We start from the raw sequence: 19,875 nt of genomic DNA on the forward strand, positions 1-19,875 counted from the left end.
TAATAGTATGATTAAGAATACAGGCTTTGGGCTGGGGATGTGGTTCAAGTGGTAACGTGCTCGCCTGGCATGCGCGGGGCACTGAGTTCCATCCTCAGCACCACATAAAAATAAAATAAAGATGTTGTGTCCACCGAAAACTGAAAACTAAATATTAAAAAATTCTCTCTCTCTCTTCTCTCTCTTTAAAAAAAAAAAAAAAAAAAAGAATACAGGCTCTGCAGCTACTCAGGTGGTGAAACACGGAGGACTGAAAATTTGAGGCCAGCCTCAGTAACTTGGTGAAACCCTATCTCAAAATTAACAATGAAAAGGGCTGGGGAGGTAGTTCAGTGGTAGAGCTCCCCTGTACCACAAAAAAACTCTCCCCACACACACATACACACAAACAAATACTTCTGGAGGGAGATAGACTCTGGATTCTGCCACCTACTCACCAGTTGACCTTGAACAAGTCACTTCACTTCTCTGAAACTCAGTTTCCTCTTCTATAAAACAGGGGAGATGAATAGTACCTACCTCAGGAGTATTTGTCATGAGGATTCCATGAAATCCTGTATGTAAATCACTTGGGCACCAGAAAGTGCTCTAAGGTATGGCACTAGTAAGTGCTCTTTAAGGGATAATTGTTAATGCTATATGAACATTGCAATAACTGTTAGTATTATAATCCCTCAATTATCTTGCATCACTTACCTAGTATCTTCAGACATCTGGAACATGGTTGAGAAATAGGAAGAAAGCAAAAAATGCCTCTAAGCAGTTAAAATGGATACCATAAAATTCCCAAGCCAAAGCTTATGCAATTACTCATCCGAGAGGCCCTCATGCTCTTTAGACATAATCATAACAACATGGATCACTTCTTTCTCCAAAGCACAGAAAATTAGAAAGGCGATATGGGGATGACAAGGGAGCATTCCAAAATCAAACACCCTGAGAGCAGTGAAAGTAGGAGAAGGGGCCAGGGATGTAGCGCAGGAGTGTAACACTTGCCTAGCATTCTCAAGGCCCTGGGGTGATCCCTGGCACCACAAAAAGAAAAGGGCGAAAAAAAAATCAGAGCTGATAATTGGGAAGCAGGCAGGAAAATTATGAAGAAAAGGAGAACTTAGAGCCTAGCCGTAGAGCTGTCTCTCTAACCCTAGGTGGCACAGCTGCATTGCAGCAAGAGGCAGTCACCAAGAGGAATATTATCTCTAGCCAATACCATTGCATATTTAAAAAGGAAGCCCAAGTACACATATATAGTTCCAGCTACTTGGAAGGCTGAGGCAAAAGGATGGATGGTTAAAGGCCAGCCTCAGCGATTCAGTGAGACCCTGTCTCAAAAAAGAAAAAGGGCTGGGGATGTGGCTCAGTGGTAGAGCACCCCTGGGTTCAATCTCTGGTACAGGGATGGAGGTATGGGGAGGAAGCCCAAAACAAAACTTTATTATAATAATTTTGGCACTTAAACATCTAAGTTTCTGTTCTTAGCAAAATCCCTTCATTCCCTAACGATGTCAAGCAAAAGAGAAGATGCTGGACCCATGAATGCTGAATCTAAAGCAGTAAAAGAGCTGCCACTTTTTTCTACATCCTTACTTGGCTGAGCCATAGAGCTCCCAGGCTTTGGCAATCCCCAGGGCCAGTCCCTTGCTGGGATTATTGGAGAGGATCTTCGCAGCTTCTTTGGTCTTGCTCAGGACATTGAGAACATGTCTGTTGGAAGAGAGATGGCTGTTCAGTTATTGGATTGACCAGAAGACCCCTCTGCTCTTGACCTCATAGAAACATTACTCAAATAATCATGTGCACACTTAAAAGCTTCTTACCATCACCTCTTATAAGATCCACTTTAGCTGGAATATGCTGAGCTGCTCTCACCCTGACCCTTGATGTACGTGCCCACAGGAGCTCTTGAGGCCCAAGTGAGCTGAAGTCCCTTCCCCTGGGCCCTCAGGTGCCGCCTGGAATGCTGCTGCAGCCCATCTGGAATCACAGCAACCTGGAGTATCTGCTGGCTAAGAATGGCTACTACTGTGACCCAACCATCACATGGAAGCTCCTGCATTCCTCTCTACCTTAGATTCAGAATTCCTTTCATGATCTCAGACATGTCAAATTCTTTCTCACTGCAAGCCCCTTGCAGATTATGTTCCTCTATCTGAAACACTGACTTGCTTAATGACCAGATAAGTAAGACTAGATAAGCCATGAGGTCCCTTCTCTCCCTGACACACTAAGAATCTGATTACAAGTGGAAACTGTGCTGCAGGACACAGGATGTGTGTAGGTAGGGAGAATCCATGACCCAGGGCCCAGGAAGGCACAGTCATGGAGATCCCTGGTTCAACCAGTGATTGAACCTCCATCAGGCTGGCCCACAGCCACCCAAGAAACCTACTGGTGCACGGCTGGAGTACGGGAGGCCAGGCCCCCAAAGCTGGCAGAGATAGTGTTGATTTCAATCTGTTTCAGGGCTGGGGAGCCATCTGCGCTGCTCTGGAACATGTAGTCTGAGCGGTTCAGACCCAGGAACACAGTCTGTGGGAAAAACTGAAGGCTGAGGCATCTGCCCAAGGGCTGCCTCTTATAATTTAGTTACAGACAGACAGGTACCATGAACTCCATGTAGAGGTAAGATGCACTAACTAATATTCCCAAACCCAGCAGGATCATCCTTCTGGTCATCCCAGAATTGCTGGGATGTACAAACTCAGTGGGGACCAGTGAGAGATAGATCCACATGAAATCAAGGCCTGCGCCAAATTCTTCTGGTAAAAACAAAACAAACAAAAACAAGCAAAACAGATGAGATGAGAGGGCAGGTCCCAGACTTGGGGAGGAGCTGGGAATGGTTACCTGGGCAATGCCTTCTCCCAAGACTTGTTTGTAGATGTCAAAGAGATGAGCAGTAAAGTTGTCCATTTTGATGGTGCTGGAGGAGGAAACAGAACATTTTCCAGGCTACCTGGGACCTTAAAGATCAAGGAATCTTGCTCCCATTCACTGGTCCCTGAATCCCCTATGGGTCTTCTGGCCAAAACTTGAATACCCATTCCAATCTTGTAAAGAATAATGGTTAAGAGCTGGGGTTGTGGCTCAGAGGTAGAGTGCTCGCCTACCATGCATGAGGTACTGGGTTCGATCCTCAGCACCACATAAAAATAAAATAAAAAGGTAGCAAAATACAACAGTTACTAATATGGCATTATGTAAAAATGTGGATGTGTAACCGATGTGATTCTGCAATCTGTATTTGGGGTAAAAATGGGAGTTCATAACCCACTTGAATCTAATGTATGAAATATGATATGTCAAGAGCTTTGTAATGTTTTGAACAACCAATAAAAAATAAATAAATAAATAAATAAATAAATAAAAATAAAATAAAGATATTAAAAAAAAAGAATAATGGTTAAGAATTCAACCCTACAGCCAGATGACCCAGGTTCGAATCCCAGGTCTATCACCTATTATTAGGCAACCTCATACTCTTTTTGCCTCTCTGTATCTAAGTTTATTCAACTATAAAATGAAAAGAAAAATAATTGTATTTATAGAGTTGTGGTGAAGAGTAAATGAGATATTACATGCAAAAAATTGAATATATTCTTCTGGTCCCAAAAAAGAACTAAAAAATGGCATGTGATAGGCTGGGGTTGTGGCGTGGTATAGTGCTTGTCTTGCATGTGTGAGGAACTAGATTCAATCTTCAGTACCTCATAAAAAATAATAAACAAAATAAAGGTATTGTGTCCATCTACAACTAAAAAATATATTTAAAAAAATGACATGTGGTATAACTACTATTCAAATACTTGAAGAACTCTAATGGCTAGTAAGCTTTCTGACTGACTTGATGTTACCTCTCCATAGCTTCCCCTACCCTCTGGTTCCTCCCAGGACACATTTTCTTCTCCCTGTCCACAAGAGCTCTGAGGACAGTGACCCGTATGTTCCAGTAAGATTTTACAAACCCAAACTAAATATCCTGGTTTCTTTTTCAATCAGTCCTCAGATGAGGTGATTTCCTCAGAGGAACCTTTGCTACCTGGATCGGATCACCCTGCTAGGTGCTCTCACAGCACCTTTCTATTACCGCATTGATGGCTATTGCAACTTTCCATTTTATTTATATAGTGATTAGTGTCATCTCTCCTGTTTTTTTTTTTTTTTCCTTTTGTCATGCTGGGCATTGAACCCAAGGTTTTATGCATACTAGGCAAGTGCACTACCACTGAGCCACATCCCCAGCCCTCTCCTGTTGGTCTATAAACTACACAAAGGTGGGACTGTGTCTTAGTGGGCATAATTCAGTGTGCTGCTGTGACATGTGTAGTAGGCACCCATCCACTATGGCTTTCTGGAGCCTTAAGAAAAGGCACAGGCAGGAGTATACAGCTCGGTAATATGACACTTATTGCCTCTCAAGATTCAGGGTGGACTCTGCTGGCCTGCCCAAGCCTGACTTGTAGGCTCATTTAGTTATAGAGACCCTGCTGCAGAGAGTGGGAGGAGCCAAGTACCTCAGGCATGCCCTGAAATTCCTCTGCTCCTGGTCAGCTCTGTCACAAGGGTTAGTTTTCTCATTGGGACTATCTCAATCCTTAGTGAGGAGGAGAGTGCCCAGTGCCTCCAGGTAAACTTTGAAACATTTTCTCTTTTCTGAAGATATATTCCTTTTCAATCCCAAGCTCAAAGAGGCTGTTCTCCTTAGGAGCTAGGGTGTTGTGTGTGTGTTAGAGGAGAAAGGAACAAGGAAGATAGGGGTTACAGAGATGGGCTGGAGGGAAGATTTCCCACATAATCACATGGTTAGGGTAAAAGCCATGAGCCAGGCTGTTTATATATCCCACAATTCAGGTACAGAGCTGGGCCCATTCTGAGAAAGAAGGTAGTGGTAGGGTTCATACATGCATGACTCATCGGGTTTTTGGCTCCAAGTCAATAGTTTCCAAACTTCTTTATCATTAAGATCCCTTATCAGACTCACTCACACACCAAATGCATGTTATTAGATTTTTGTCTCTAACAAAATAACCTAGTTGTCTGTTGAAACATTAATCAGGACTGAGGTTATGGCTCAGTGGTAGAGCACTTACCTGGCACATGTGAGGCACTGGGTTCGATCCTCAGCACCACATAAATATAAATAAAATAAAGGCATTGTGTCCATCTACAACTAAAAATATTTTTAAAAAGAAAAATTAATCAAAGACATGCAATTATGTATCATAATTGCAATTATATCTATCATATTTATATACTTAATTCTAAAAATATAAATGCTGTGTAAGAGAGAGTACATGGGAGAGAGAGAGAGATAATGGGGATTGCTCTACCATGAAGTACATCTTAAGCCATTTTTATTTTATTTTGAAACAGAGTCTTGTTAAATTGCCCATGCTGGCCTTGAACTCTTTACTTCCTGCTTCCCTCCCAAATAGTGGGGATTACAGGCATGTGTTACCATGCTCTGATAAAATAACGGACTTATTTGTATCTCATTCTAAAATAAATCAAGAAATTTCACTTATCCAAGAATCTGGACAAAAAAACCTAGGGAGAGGGAAAAAAAAGATAAATTTAAAAAAAAATCTAGGGAGAAGAAACAGAAAGGGGTGAGTGGGGTGAATCATTTCAGGGGTTGTTTCCTCTTGTCCTGAGTGTGGCCCAGTCTTTATCCTATATTACCCAAAGATAAGAGGCCTGAGGGGACAAAATAGGGATGCTGCTTAGAGGAAGATATAGGAAATCTCACTTTAAGCCCAATAATCTTCCCTATCTTTGAATTTCCTCTAAAACTAGGCCAATTGTCCCTAATTCTAAATGGAAATTTCATTCTTCAAAGTGGTGGTCATGGATTACAGAGTCACAGAATGTTAGCACTGTCAGGGACCTTAGATTTAAGACAAACTCCCATATTTTAGATGAAGATATTGAGGCCCAGAGAAGGAAATGGTCTTTTGTGAGGTAATATAAATAAGCAGTAGAGCCAGGATTAGAAGCTAGCTTTCCTGACTCTTATACTATTGTTGCTTGTTTTTCCTGTGGGATATTTGACCTTTACCCCAAGTCACTAACATAGCAACATCTCATGTAACCCCAGTCTTCCAGCAGCTTCCTGAACCTCCAAGAGCTTCTAGCAGCTTCTAGCAGCTCTTGGATCCCCAAGCCTCACTTCCCGGTACCTGGAGAGAGTTTGCTCCAAAAAGGCAGAGTTCTGACTGACAGCATCCACTAGCAGGTTGAAATCCATCTGCACAGCATAGGCCTGCTCCAGCAGGGCACTGGGGACCAGTGAGGGGAAGAGTGTAAAAGGGGCATAGCTCACCACCTGATCAATGAGAGAAAGCAGGGAATGGTTAGAGCACCTGTAAATGGGGTGTCTTCCTGCAAACATAACCCCATGCAAAGCCTGGGCTATATTTATTAAGAACACACCAATTGCAAAATAGTGATTAGCTCTTGGAGGGGAGATAGGGAAAAGGGTGAGGAAGGGATACTAAGAAAGCTTCCAGATTATGTGACAATTTATCTCTAAATGTTTTAAAAAACAAGAAGCAAAAAGGCAACAGCAAAACAAAAACAAACCCACAAAAATGATTAAGCATTCATTGTTTGTAAGGCACATGTAACATGGATGAATCCATAACAGGAATTCATCACTTAACACTGTAAGAAAAACACTACTATTATCACACCTAACAGATAAAGGACCTAAGTTATAGGTCCAAAAAGATATTCATCTGGTAAGTAGTACTACGATGTGAATCAGGATGGTTACTAAACCAAGTCCACCCTGCCACCATGAATTCCTAGCTGGTTGATATTCAAGCCCAGGCCTCTTCCTATGCCAAGAACTTGCACCTGAGTCCTCTTCTTTTCCGGCTGGGGTAGAGGAAGAGTTCTGCTAGTGGGGATGCAATAGAAGTGAACTCTGGATCCCTGAGTAGAAGCCAGGAGTGGTTCCCCCTGACTCCTCCTGCGGCACTCAGGTTAACAGGCCTAGAGTTCATCTGCTTTTTGGGTTCTTTGGATTTTGACATAACCAAGAAACCCAAAACCATCTCAAATACTTTCTATGGGGAAAAAATGCATTCTAGGATTCCCAGCAACAATGAAGTGGAACTTGGGTAAGATGATAAGAAGACTTTGTGACTTGAATTATGAAGCATTCCTGAGTTTAACCTTTGAGTTAATATCAGTTTGTTGTTAACGGTAGTATAAGTTTATGATGTTACAATTTGGCATTTATATGTTTACTTTAAAAATACTACTATTTTGACATAGATAATACAAACACATCATACAACATTTAAAAGATACATAGGATTCATAGTGAGAAGTGTGTCTCATTCCCACTCGCACCCAAGTCACCTAGTTCTTCATAGAGACAAATGGTATACTAGTGCCTCACATATCCTTCCATACATCTATTTACTAATACATATGTATGCAAATATATTTTCTCTTTTTTATACACATAAAATACCTACATACATTGTTCCTTAAATAATTAAAGCACTTACATTCATCTTAATGGTTGTATAGTATCCAATTCTTTGGATACAGCATAACTTATTGAATCTAGCATCCTGTTGATGACTATTTGAGGGTTTTCTTTCATTTTTTCTTTTACAATCAATGCTTTAATAAACATCCTGGAATACATATTCTAGGTATTTTATTCGAGAAGTTTCATAAATTCTAAATTTCTAAAAGTGGAAATGTCAGGTAATTAGGTTAAATCCATTTTAAATTTTGGCAGATAATTCCCAAATAACTCCCCTCAGTATTTATTTTTAAGACAAAACTGAGCAAGGATATTTGTAAGAGTAAGGTTTATTCAGCCTGAGGGCTTCATGATCTAAAACGGGAATTACTACAGATTATGTAAAGGGTGATCTAATATCCTGAGTGTATATGTGATGGCTACAGGGCATTTCCTTGTCTTTAAGAGTCAGAAGACTGCCTTCCTCAACACCTCCAGCTGGTTAAAAAACTCAAGTTTTTCTGATAAAGACTTCCCTCTGGCTCTGACCCCAGGATTCATTATTGCCCTCTTGAATTTTTGGATTAATGGTGCACATGTGTTCTCTGTTGCCCACAAGCTAAAGGTATAAACACCTGATATCTCGTTTTGAGGAGACAAGAACATAGAATAACATGGTTCTACTGTTAGAAAAACTATCACACAGGCATGAAAACAGCATTCTGCTTTGCAGTCAGGAAAGCAACAGAGAGTAACAGGAAATGTGATGAGGAGACAGGCTGGGTAGGTGCCCCCCACCCCTCTTCCCCAAGACTTTTTTCTTCTAATGTTAACTCTGATTTTTAAACACTCTGATTAAAAACAAAATACTGTTAACAATTCCTGTCTCTGGAAGGAAGAGACTTACTGTACCCTTAAAGCCCTTTGGATTTTGTATCCTGTTCATGTATTACCTATTCAAAAACTGCATTAACTCAAAACACTGTAGGAGCCAAATCTTTGACTTGCAAGTGGCTGGCCTGCAGCCCAGATCCACTAGGTAAAGTTCACACTCCTACTCCACCCTGCATTCAGTGCCTCTTGGCGATCTGAATTGGCCTGCCTTCATTTCTACAATATTCCTGCCTTTCAGTTACATTCTCTTGAATACTTTTTTGTCTTTGCCTACTTTGGGGCCCCTGCTATGCTATTTCTTTCCCCCATCTGTTTTTTAAGATCTAGCAATACCACCCCTCATCTCAACCTTCTAATCATAATGAATTACTTCTTCTTCCAGGTGTCTTAAGAGAGGCAGTAAAGCTCAGATGTTCAGAGCGTGGTCTCAGAAGCCAAACCTCTTGGGTTTCAATTCTGGCTCTGCCAATTATTCCACCATTTAAATGACCTCAGGCAAGTTACTTAACTTGTCTGGACTGTGGTTTTCTCATCTCTGTTAAATGAGTCAGCAATTCCCAAGTGTTTAGAATAGTGCATGACACAGTAAATACTAATATTGCACAACTATGTTTTCTCATATTTAATTTTGACATTATTTAATTTCGTTTTGGGTATGTTCTCCAAATAAACCCTGAGCTCCAAAGGCTGGGGCTTCTGGCTGACTTACCTCTGCTCTCAGTATCTAGGACGATCTGACATAGAGCAGGCAACAGGTAAAGATATGGAATGAGTGCTGGGGATATAGCCCAGTTGGTAGAGTGCTTGTATGCAGAAGGCCCTGGGTTCGATCCCCAGCACCACAAAAGAAAAACCAAAAACATAAAAAGATTTGGAATGAAATCACACACACATATGCACACACACTTCCTGTTTAAATGTATGGTATGTCAAGATCATTGTATTGTCATAAGCAACTAATAAAAAAAAAGAAGAAATCTCATTGAGGATTGTGCCTTTCCTAGGCTCCATTAATTCCCAGAAAGACTAAGTGTTGGAGCTTTACATAAACCTATTTATTAACAGAAGAAATAAAGGCTTAAATGGGAAAATATGTTGCATCCTAGATTCAGGCAAACAATTCACCAAATCTAGGCTCACAAACCAAGGAATTTTATTGCCAAAGCCAGAGGTAGGCCTTTTACAGTATCAGCCCGCTTTAGATGATGGCCATTCTCATATGCTTGGGTCATATTACTGAGTCTGGACTCTCCAGTTGGCCCATACTAGCCTGGGGACTGGGAGATGGCTGGGGACACATTAAAAACTGATATACAAGGGGGCCTCAATGTAGGACTGAAAGCAATAGCCTGGATAAACCAAAGTGGAAGAGTGCCACTGAGGTCATCCCCATTCCATATGATATAGTTCCTTAGGTGCTAGAATTACCTGTTCTCTCACAAAATATAGATTGCAAAGTTAGTATGTCAGTTTAAAGCACATATTATGATCCAGTCCTATGAATAATTTGACTTAGGATTTCTAACACTATTGCTTTTGACAACAAATCATTGACTTATATTTACATCTGAAAAGGCAGATTGCATGAACACAGGTTACTTTTAATAGCATATAGTTCAGAAAACTTGAGGATACATTGTTAATCTGTGACTTGAGATTTTTAAAAATTACTTTATTAATCTTATAGTATCTTGGCTTCATAAGCAGGATAGCTTATGCATGGATACATGAATACAACTTATATGGCTTAAAAAATAGATATTCTAAAACATGTAAGTAGAGATTTATCAGAGCAATTAGATCTGGTTCATACGAAATATTAATACATGCAAATCGAGATATTTTATAGTGAAATTATTTTGCATATTTGTTAACATAACTCATATTTTTGTATACTTTGGGTCTGTATTTTTCTATTATATATCTAAATTTTCTGCATGACATTTTTTGGGGATAATTTTTCTGTGGTGTGTGCATGATAAATAGATTGCCCTAGTTTTTAAAAAAAGCTGCTAAAATCAACAGGCAGTGCTCCTTTTCCAAGCCATTTTCATACTTTTCCAAGCCATTTCATAGAGTGAGCTTGTAACTTCCTTGTAGTCTTTACCTCTTGTAGAAATATTTTTACTATCTTTCCAGGCACACAGTAGAATCGAGGGAACTAGACTTGCTGGGGATAGGTGCAGGTCATGTGGCATTTTTCCTCTGGTGGATTATTTGAGGGGACTTGCCTCCATGTGGCCTAACCAGGCAGTTTCCCTGCCCCGATCTGTTCTCTTTTGAATGAATGGTTTCACACAAACTAATAGAAAACAGAGTTTTATAACAAGTCCCCCCCACCCCAGCCCCGCAAACCTGGCATTTATAAAAAGAGGAAACTAGAAGGAAGGGAGGAAGGAAGGAAGGAAGGAAGGAAGGAAGGAAGGAAGGAAGGAAGGAAGGAAATTGGTTTTTGCTATGAACCATTTCCACGATGCTTTTTTTGGTGTGTGTTGCTGGGGATTGAGCTCAGAGCCTTGTGCATATGAGGCAAGCACTCTACCAACCCCTCCATAGTGCCATTTTAATACTTGAGCGACTCTTAGGGTTACCATCTGCCTTAAATCTATTTTTTACATTTTCAGAAATAATCACTGTTTAACAAATTTCTGTATCTAATTCAGGGTTCACTTGGAACTTATTAATTAATGGCTCCATGGCAGTATATCAGCAGGCAACTGGAAAATTTTCCTAGGCCATGAGACTAGACAATCCATGATTCCATTAACTAAACTTGGAGCAAAGTGGTTAATAAAGAAAAAAGTGGTAAATAAGGAAATATTTTAGCAAGGATGGTGGAATGTGATGGCCATCATTATACAAAGTACATGTATGAAGACTTGAATTCGATGTCAACATACCTTATATACAAACAGAGATATGAAAAATTGTAGTATATATGTGTAGTAAGAATTGTAATGCAAAAAAAAAGTACAGGTATAATGGCATAAATTGACATGAACATACTTTATATACCGAGATTCAAAAAATTGTGCTCTGTATGTATAATAAGGATTGTAAGGCATTCCACTGTTGTCATGTATTTTAAAAAAATAATAAAATCAATAAAAAAATGTTTATAGCAACACAATTCACAATAGCTAAACTGTGGAACCAATCTAGATGTCCTTCAGTAGATGAATGGATAAAGAAACTGTGGTGTATATATATATACACAATGGAATATTACTCAACATTAAAAGAGAATAAAATTATGGCATTTGCAGGTTAAAAAAAAAGGAAATATTTTTTAAAATTAATCAAAATAGTAGAGCTCCCCTGGGTTTAATCCCCAGTATCACAAAAACAAAACAAAACAAAAATAACAAATAAAACAAAAACAAAAGTGTACAAAAAAGCTTGTCTAGAAAGCTTCTTTGTGTTAAAAATGAGAAAAAGTCTATATAGTTATTTACCTTTAGGAATCAACTACTTGAAAGGACAAATAAAAATACTAAAACATAGACTGCCTTCAGGATAGGGGAATTGGGTAACTAGGGAATGTGGAAAGGAAGGTTAAATTGTAAACTCATAACTTTTGAATTTTGGGTTCTTTTAAACTTTGAACTATGAAAATGTATTACCTAATAACAAAAGAGACAAGTTTTGTTTTGTTTTTTAAGGATGAGGGGTTTTTGTTTGTTTATTTGAGATGAGGTCTCACTATATTGCTCGAGCTGGTCTTAAATTGGTGGGCTCAATTGATCCTTTTGCCTCAGCCTGCCTAGTGGGACATGGTGGTACAAGCTCAGATGCCCATCTGAAGGATGAGATTTAAAAAAAAAAATTATATGATTTGCACTCAGCAGTTCTACTTTTAAATATCAACCCTAGAGAAACACTTATAGAGGGGCCTAAACAGGCATGTATGTGGATATTCCCTGTTGTGTGTTCTGTAGTTAACCCTAACCCTCACCCTAGCCCTGTTGTGTTATCTGTTATATCAGAAGTCACCTAGATGGCCAACAGGAGAGAAAAGTTAAGTTGTGACCCATCTACATCTGGAATGCTATGCATCAGAGAGATACCGACTCTATGGAAGATGTTAGAAAGACTTCTAAGGGAGTCTGTAAAAACAAAAACCAAAAATATATCACAGAATAATATGTATGATCCAGTTTGTTTTTTTTTAAACTATGAATTTCTACAGAAAAAGACTTGAAAGGATATATCTCAACCCAATTACTGAGAAGGTAGTGTGATTAGGGAGGGCTTAAAAAATACTAGCTCCTGGGTTGAGGTTGTGGCTCAGTGGCAGAGCACTTGCCTACATGTGTGAGGCACTAGGTTCGATTCTCAGCACCACGTATCAATAAATAAAAGTTCATTGACAGCTTAAAATATGTGTGTGTGTGTGTGTGTGTATAGACTTCCCTTAGAAGTCTTTCTAACATTATATATATATATATATATATATATATATATATAATACTTGCTCCCTAGACAGAGTGCTTTATGTGAATTATCTTCTTTACCTACCCAACTAGGTAGCTCCCATTATTTGCAGCTGAGAGAAGTTAAGTAACTTGCCTAAGTCATACTTTGAGCCCCCGATTTAAATTTGATTACTCCAGCATGCTGTACTTTTACTTTATGTATGTCTTGAGGACAATTTTAAGTATTGAACAAAATAAAATAAAGCAAAAGAGATGTGGTCTCTGAGCCAAAAGATCTCCCCTCAGTCTGGCAGGGCCAGGCAATGGGCAGGGGGATTGGAGAAGGGTAGTCAGGTTGTGGGGAGGCTCTAGGACTTACATCTGAGGAACTGGGCTCCTGTGTGGTCCGCAGCAACACGCCCTCAGCCAGGGCCCGGTCCACAGCCTGCCGAGCCAACTCTTCCAGCAGCTGCTCATCTTGCAAGAGGCTCCCCCAGCTGGTGGCCATCCCAACCTGTGACAGAGAACTTGGTGACACATGGCCTGGGGCCCATCAACCACTGAAACACTGTAATACCTTGGTTGGGTACCCTAAAAGACACTGTGGTACAGAGAAGTGAACACTGGCTAGTCCCAGCTCTTCACTTCCATATACACAAAACAACTTAACCAAGTATTTCTATGGCCATTCTCTCTTTTGATTTCTAATACAGCAATGGCATTATTCTCACAGTAAGGAAATGGAGCTCTGAAAATGAAATGTCTTGCCCTATGTACTGACTGGTAAAGCCGAGACCTGAACTCAGGTCTCTATGCTCTAGCCTAATACTCTTCGTTGGAGAAAGAAGCATTAATGTCATATGTGATTGGGACAAGTTCCCTCCCTTCCTAGAGATACAGATTCCCTGTTTGTAAAACAGAGGCATGGGAGAAATGAGTTGTTTCCAAAAGTGGACAAACAGGGCTGGGGATATAGCTCAGTTGGTAGAGTACTTGCCTTGCATGTACAAGGCCCTGGCTGGGTTCAATCCCCAGCATCCAAAAAAAAAGTAGATAAACATTCTAGGTTGCTTGAAGAAATACATATATTCTGAGACTCTACTCCAGAGATTCTGATTCAAAGAGGTCCAACAGGAGGAAGAGGTTGAAGCTTACATTTTTTATGGGTCTTCTTGGGATGGGGACCATTACAGTAGATTAATTTCCCTTCTTATTCCAACAACCCATGTCAGCAGATCTCAAATAATTACATAGGAGGCAGGGAGGGAACCTTTTGTGGAATACCATGAAATGCAGAGACGGTGAACTCCTCCCTCATACTAATCAAAATCAAACATGTTAAGAGAAAACAATTACATTCTATGTATAGATATCTATCATCACAACATTTAATGAGAAAAAATATATATTTTTAAATAATTTTTTAAGAGAAAATATTTTTGAGAAATCACATTAGCAGAATAGAAATGACTGAAACCCCCAAGCACAATGGCACATGCCTGTAATCCCAGCGACTCAGGAGGCTGAGGCAGGAGGATCACAAGTTTGAGGCCACCCTGGGCAACTTAGCAAGACCCTGTCTCACAACAAAAAGGGGTGGAGATGCAGCTCAATGGTAAAGTGCCCAAGGTTCAATCTCCAGTACCAAATTGAAAAACAAACACCAAAAAGCAGAAACCCAAGTACCTAGTGTAATAGAAGAAATCTGACTGATAGCTCAAAGACACACAGAGGTGTACCAACTCACGGCTTGCTACTCATTCATTTGGCATCAGGCCTTGGGAATCTAGAAAGCCCTAGATAAAAATGGAATTGCCAGTCACTGGTTTTGTTCTGACCTATTGTCATTTAATTTTGAGAGCAGAACATGTCTGCTCAACTCAGTGGTTCCCAGGAAGAGAGTCAATAAATGAGAGGTAACCTACATCACATTCAGCTCTGCCCCCTTCTCATGACAGAGCTAGTGTTAGGCCAATTGTGCAAGTCTGCTGGCCTCAGCACAATGTTTTGAAACAATGAGCATGTGATCTCAAGAGAGCCCTGATGACACCCCTGTTGGGCCACAGATGACAATAGTCATAGTAAAGAATAAGGCTCTGGAGTCCGTCAGACCTGCGTTTGAGTACACAATATTATTTCCCTTATAAGTAACTTCACTATATGGATTAAATGAGAAAAATCTGTGTGAAGTTTCTCAGCAGTGTTTGGTGCTTGTGTTATTCTATTTTCTGTTACTATAATGAAATACCTGAGGCTGGATAACTTTATAAAGAGATTTATTTAGCTCACAGTTTTGGAAATTCAAGGACATGGCAGTGGCTTTGGTGAGGTCCTCATGCAGATGGCATTACAAAGGCGGGAATGCAACTGAGGGGGAGCCAAAGAAAGTGATTCTGAGGTTAGCCTCACTCTTTTCTGATACTGGGGATTGAACCCAGGGGCACTTCATCTCTGAGCCACATCCCCAGCCCTTTTAATTTTTTATTTTGAGACAAAGTCTCACTAAGTTGCATAGGTCTCACTAAATTCCTGAGACTGGCCTCAAACTTGTAATCCTCCTGCCTCAGCCTCCCGAGTTGCTGGGATTACAAGTACTGCACCCAAACAGTCTCACTCTCTTTATTTTTTATTTTTACAGTACTGGGGATTGACTACAGGACTTTGCACATGTAATGAGCTATATCCCCAGTCCTTTTTGCTTTTTGATATAAGGGACTAAATTGTGCAGGCTGACCTCAAAACTTGTGATCCTCCTTCTTCAGTCTCCTGAATAGTTGAGATTATAGGCATGTACCACTACACTCAGCTAAGCTCACTCTTATAACAACTTACTCCCTTGAGAACTAACTCTGGGTCCCACAAATACTATCTTAATTCCTTCCAAGAGCAGCTATCCCAGTGACATAAGGACTAAGTCTCATCTTTAAAAAAATTTTTTTTAAGCTGTAGATGGACACAATATCTCTATTTATTTATTTTTTAAAATGTGGTGCTGAGGATCTAACCCAGCGCCTCACACATGCTAGGCAAGTGTTCTACCACTGAGCTACAACCCAGGTCTACTAGGTCCCCATCTTTAAAAAAGTCCCACCACCTCCCAACATCACCATACTGGGCATGGGGACCAAGCCCCCAATACATGAACCCCTTGGGGATACACTCAAAGGTATCCAAACCATAGCACAGCTCTACACCTGAGGTTTTTTAATTTTTTAAACTGGTCATATAGCAGCCAGGCAGTAGAACCAAGACAAGAACCCATGACTTTGACATTAGAGAAATAAGATACTCCCTTAGTCTGCATCTCTCCACACCTATGGGATTCCAACTGTCAGCTGCTGGGCTTTTGTTTTGTTGGCAAACACTGATTTGCATGTAAAGCCAGGCCTTAGGCTAGATACTGGGATCATAAAAAAAGACCATCACTTCGAAGAAAAGTTCTAACTGGGACCTTTTTTTCTCAATCTATAGTCTCCATCTTTGTGCCTTATTTCTGTTTTGCTGATGATGCTCAAATCTATATTCTCACAGCAGTACTTTCCTGATGGTCAAAGTCGAATATCCAACACTTCCTGGAAATCTCCACACAACCAGAGAATTTTTTGTTGTTGTTGTTGTCTCAACAAAAATCTGCTTCTCTGATGAACCTCACCCTGGCACCCAAGCCTCGCGTGTACTTCTCTCCATTCTACTCCAACTTTGTGGATTCTGCTGCCTAAATACATAGTTTTGAATTCTTCCCTGTGCATCTCCACTGTTAGTAGCAGAGCTCCGCCCACCGTCTTCTCTTCGCTGTGCACCAACCAGATTCAGAATGAAGCATCTTCATGATGCACCAGCCTTGCTCCCTGTACCAGGCCTTGGCAGGTGCTGTTTCCCCTTGGGAACATTCCCCTCCACTCTGATTTAGTTTGGGTAGCTTTCTCTGTTCTTCTCTATCCAGGGCTTCTACAGTCCATTGATTTTTCTCGGTACCACAACAAATGCATTTGTGTTGGTTACGTTTCTAGCTGATGCTAACGCTTACAACTGTATTCAATGAACCTTAAATAAGTCAATCACCAACGCCCACAAGGAAAGCCTGTCGGACTTTATCACCAGGGCGGGGCCCGTACCTGCCCAGAGCTCTGGGCAAAGACGTGTTCTCCCGTCTTAGCTTGTCCTTGACTGGCCCGCTCGCTCCCACCAGGAACAAAGTTTGTTTCTAATCGCTCCCAGTTTTTTTTTAATTTTTTTTTCCCTTTAAACCCTGATTCTAGTCTCAATAGCTCTGTGTCCCCGACACCCGCCCGATCTGGAAAATCTGGGATCAACACGCGCTAGCCCAACCCCCGTCACTGGACACAAGTTTCTCAGTGCCTGAGATAGGTTTGAGCTACAAGAGCTCCAGTTCTCTGCGTTCCAATTGCTGGCCTGACCCCTCCCTCACAGCTTTCCTCCAGAGGAAATATGACCCTCGCCAGCCGCCGTTGCCGAGCCCCAACCTACTAGTTCGTGGTCCCGTCGCGCACCGCACTCAGGCCCCTCGCGCCGTTACCCAAGACTTAGCGGGCGGGGTCTCGGGGCAGGTCTGTGCGCTTGCGCGGACCGCCCCCGCTAGGCTTAAAGGGTAGGGCGGGGAAGAGACCAGTGCCGGTGGAGGTGGACGGCGGCCGGGAAGGGGCAGTCCGTGTGAGGGCGATCTTAGTTTTAAGGGTTTCTCTCCTGCACTCAGGCAGACCTGGACTTGGGAAGTACAAGGAGGGGTCAGGCTGGGTCAGCGGGGTGCTGTGGGTATGCTCAGTTCATAGAGCGTCAGAGCTGTCGACGTCTAGTATAGATGGGGAAACTAATGCTCAGATGGGACAGTCACGATCTCAGGGACACCCGGGTGATAGGGGCGGGGGTGGGCGTGGTAAGAGAGTCTTAGGGGCGGGGACCGACACAAGGTCGTTGTGGCTTGTTAGGCGCTGAGCCAGCATTGGAACCCAGGTTATTTTCCCAGACCCGACAAATTCCAGAAAAACGCACCTGATTTTTTTCACCTAGGGTAGCAGTATGGCAAGCCTTAGAGCAGAAGGAACGCATTTTCATTTTTTCCTGGAATTTTGAAGTTAGGAGTGTTCGAGGGTGACCCAGTGTTTCTCAAACTCTTCGGATGCCTCTTGCATCGGGATCTGGGGAAGTTTAGGTTTTTTACTTTTTATTTTTTTAATATATGGATTCATGATCCTACCTTATTCCTGGCAGCCTCCAACGTCATAACTGTTTCTTCTCCCTAGGTAGGAGACAATTGTTTGCAATTTGAAGCACCTAATGAGAATTTTAGTTAAGTTACACGAAATGTCTGTTTCTGAACCTCAGGGGGTATATGAAGTAGTATTATAACGGTCCTCAACTGACAGGGAAAAAAAGGTCGCTGTATTAACCAGAAACAAAAGTTATTTCTAACACAGCATGAATGTAAAAATTTAAAAATGGGACCCAGGGTTTTCTGTGCAGGTTCCCCACTTCCAAGATGGGTGCCCAGTGACATGTATGGGTTATCTCTTGGTGAGATTTAGGGAGGATTCCAGACCTTAACAGCCCTTTGGTTGAGTCCCCTCACATTGTAGCAGATAAGGCTGCTTAATTCTTATTTTGTAGGTGTGGCAGCTGAACCTCAGAAGTTAAGTGCCTTGTTCAAAGTGACCCAGTTTGTGGTGGGTCTAGGTCTTTTTAGCAGGGCTTTGCCTTTCTTGCTCCCTCTACCGACATGCTTTGCCCCTACAACTGGCATGACCAATATCCTTGTCTTTCAGGTGTTTTCTCCTTAGATGCCACCCCATCCCACCCCACCAATATGTATTACATAACCCTGTGAGTGTTCTAATAGTGATTAGTACCTGAAATTATTACTTTTATTTGTCTGTTGTTTCCCTCTGCTGAAATGTGAGCTCCATCAAAATCGAGCCAATATTGTCTTTTTACCACTTTTCATACTTTTCCCAGCGCCTGAAATGGTTCCTGCCACATAATAGATGCTCAATAACATTTGACGAATGATGGAAATAGGTTAGGAAGGGAGGATGACTGGATACTGATGTTTATTGAGAATTTAGGATGTTTCAGGTACTTCTCACAAATTATCTCATTTAATGTCCTCAGTCTTTCAGGATAAATTCTGTTTTCTCCATTGAATGGATAAGAAAGCATACAAAGTGAGTCAAGTGTTTTGTTAATTTTGATACTTAGATTCCTTCAAGAATCTTCATTAGACACAAAATTTTGCATGTACTATGTGGAGGAATCCCCAGATCTTCTCAGACCCTCTTGGGAATCTCAGATCAAGAAACTCAAGATGAGGGCTAGGGTTGTGGCTCAGTGGCAGAGTGCTTGCCTTGCACATGTGAGGCACTGGGTTCAATCCTCAGCACTACATAAAAATAAATAAACAAAGTTAAAAAAAATAAAAGAAACTCAGGATGAGGGAACTTACCTAGGGTCTTTCTGGCACCAAGCCTTTGCTGGGTCCTTACTCCATGGCAAGGATGGATTCCATTTACTGGACTACAGGGAACCTGTAGATTCTGGAGCAGAGGGAGATGATGATGCACTGAGCTTTTGGTGTCCCAGATCTGGATGTAAATCCTCACTCCACAACCTACCACTGTGATTATGGGCAGGTCATCTCACTTCTGAATCTTACTTGCCTCATTTTCAAAATGGAATCTGTTTTTTCCTAATGTTAACTACTCTTCATTGATCTGGTCATTAAGTTCCAGGTCCTTGGCTAATGACTTTACAGTCATTACATCACTTTTAGCCACAATCCTAGTGGGGGGCTACTGTATAAGATCAGTAGTCTTATGGTTTGTGTGCGTCTCTTTTTCTCACTCTCTCTCTCTTTTTTTTTTTTTTTGGTAATGTGAATTAAACCCAAGGGCACTTTACCACTGAGCCACATCCCCAGACCTTTAATTTTTTATTTTTAATTTTGAGACAGGGTCTTGCTAAATTGTGGAGGTAGCCTTGAACTTGGATTACAGGCATGTGCCACTGCTCCCGACTGTTGTCTCCATTTTACAGTGAGAGAAGTGAAGGCTTGAAGAGTGTCCTGACTTG

General features: G+C 41.2%; 2 protein-coding genes across 7 annotated transcripts in view; one reads left to right on the top strand and one right to left on the bottom strand.

Moving 5' to 3' along the window:
* The window catches only part of Gss (glutathione synthetase), a 28,673-nt gene extending 11,317 nt beyond the window's left edge, over positions 1-17,356 (bottom strand). The window contains exons 1-6 of the mRNA XM_027945324.2: positions 17,281-17,356; positions 13,172-13,306; positions 6,180-6,325; positions 2,848-2,923; positions 2,390-2,529; positions 1,588-1,704 (exon numbers count right to left, since the gene is read on the bottom strand). Coding sequence (XP_027801125.1) covers positions 1,588-1,704; positions 2,390-2,529; positions 2,848-2,923; positions 6,180-6,325; positions 13,172-13,300 — 608 coding nt within the window. The 5' untranslated portion in view covers positions 13,301-13,306; positions 17,281-17,356. The remainder of the gene's footprint in view (positions 1-1,587; positions 1,705-2,389; positions 2,530-2,847; positions 2,924-6,179; positions 6,326-13,171; positions 13,307-17,280) is intronic.
* Positions 17,357-17,430: 74 nt separating this feature from the next.
* Positions 17,431-19,875, top strand: part of Myh7b (myosin heavy chain 7B) — a 46,573-nt gene continuing 44,128 nt past the window's right edge. Inside the window, exons 1-3 of one of the 6 annotated variants that reach the window (XM_071608871.1) lie at positions 17,442-17,463; positions 18,022-18,053; positions 18,919-18,971. The gene's annotated coding sequence lies outside the window, so the exon portion shown is untranslated. Of the gene's footprint in view, positions 17,464-17,741; positions 18,054-18,918; positions 18,972-19,875 lie in introns of those variants that run through there. The other 5 variants (XM_071608872.1, XM_071608869.1, XM_071608873.1 and 2 more) reach the window with 5 other exon arrangements.

The sequence above is a fragment of the Marmota flaviventris genome, chromosome 2, assembly GCF_047511675.1.
Source record: "Marmota flaviventris isolate mMarFla1 chromosome 2, mMarFla1.hap1, whole genome shotgun sequence".
In the NCBI taxonomy this organism is placed as follows: Eukaryota; Metazoa; Chordata; class Mammalia; order Rodentia; family Sciuridae; genus Marmota; species Marmota flaviventris.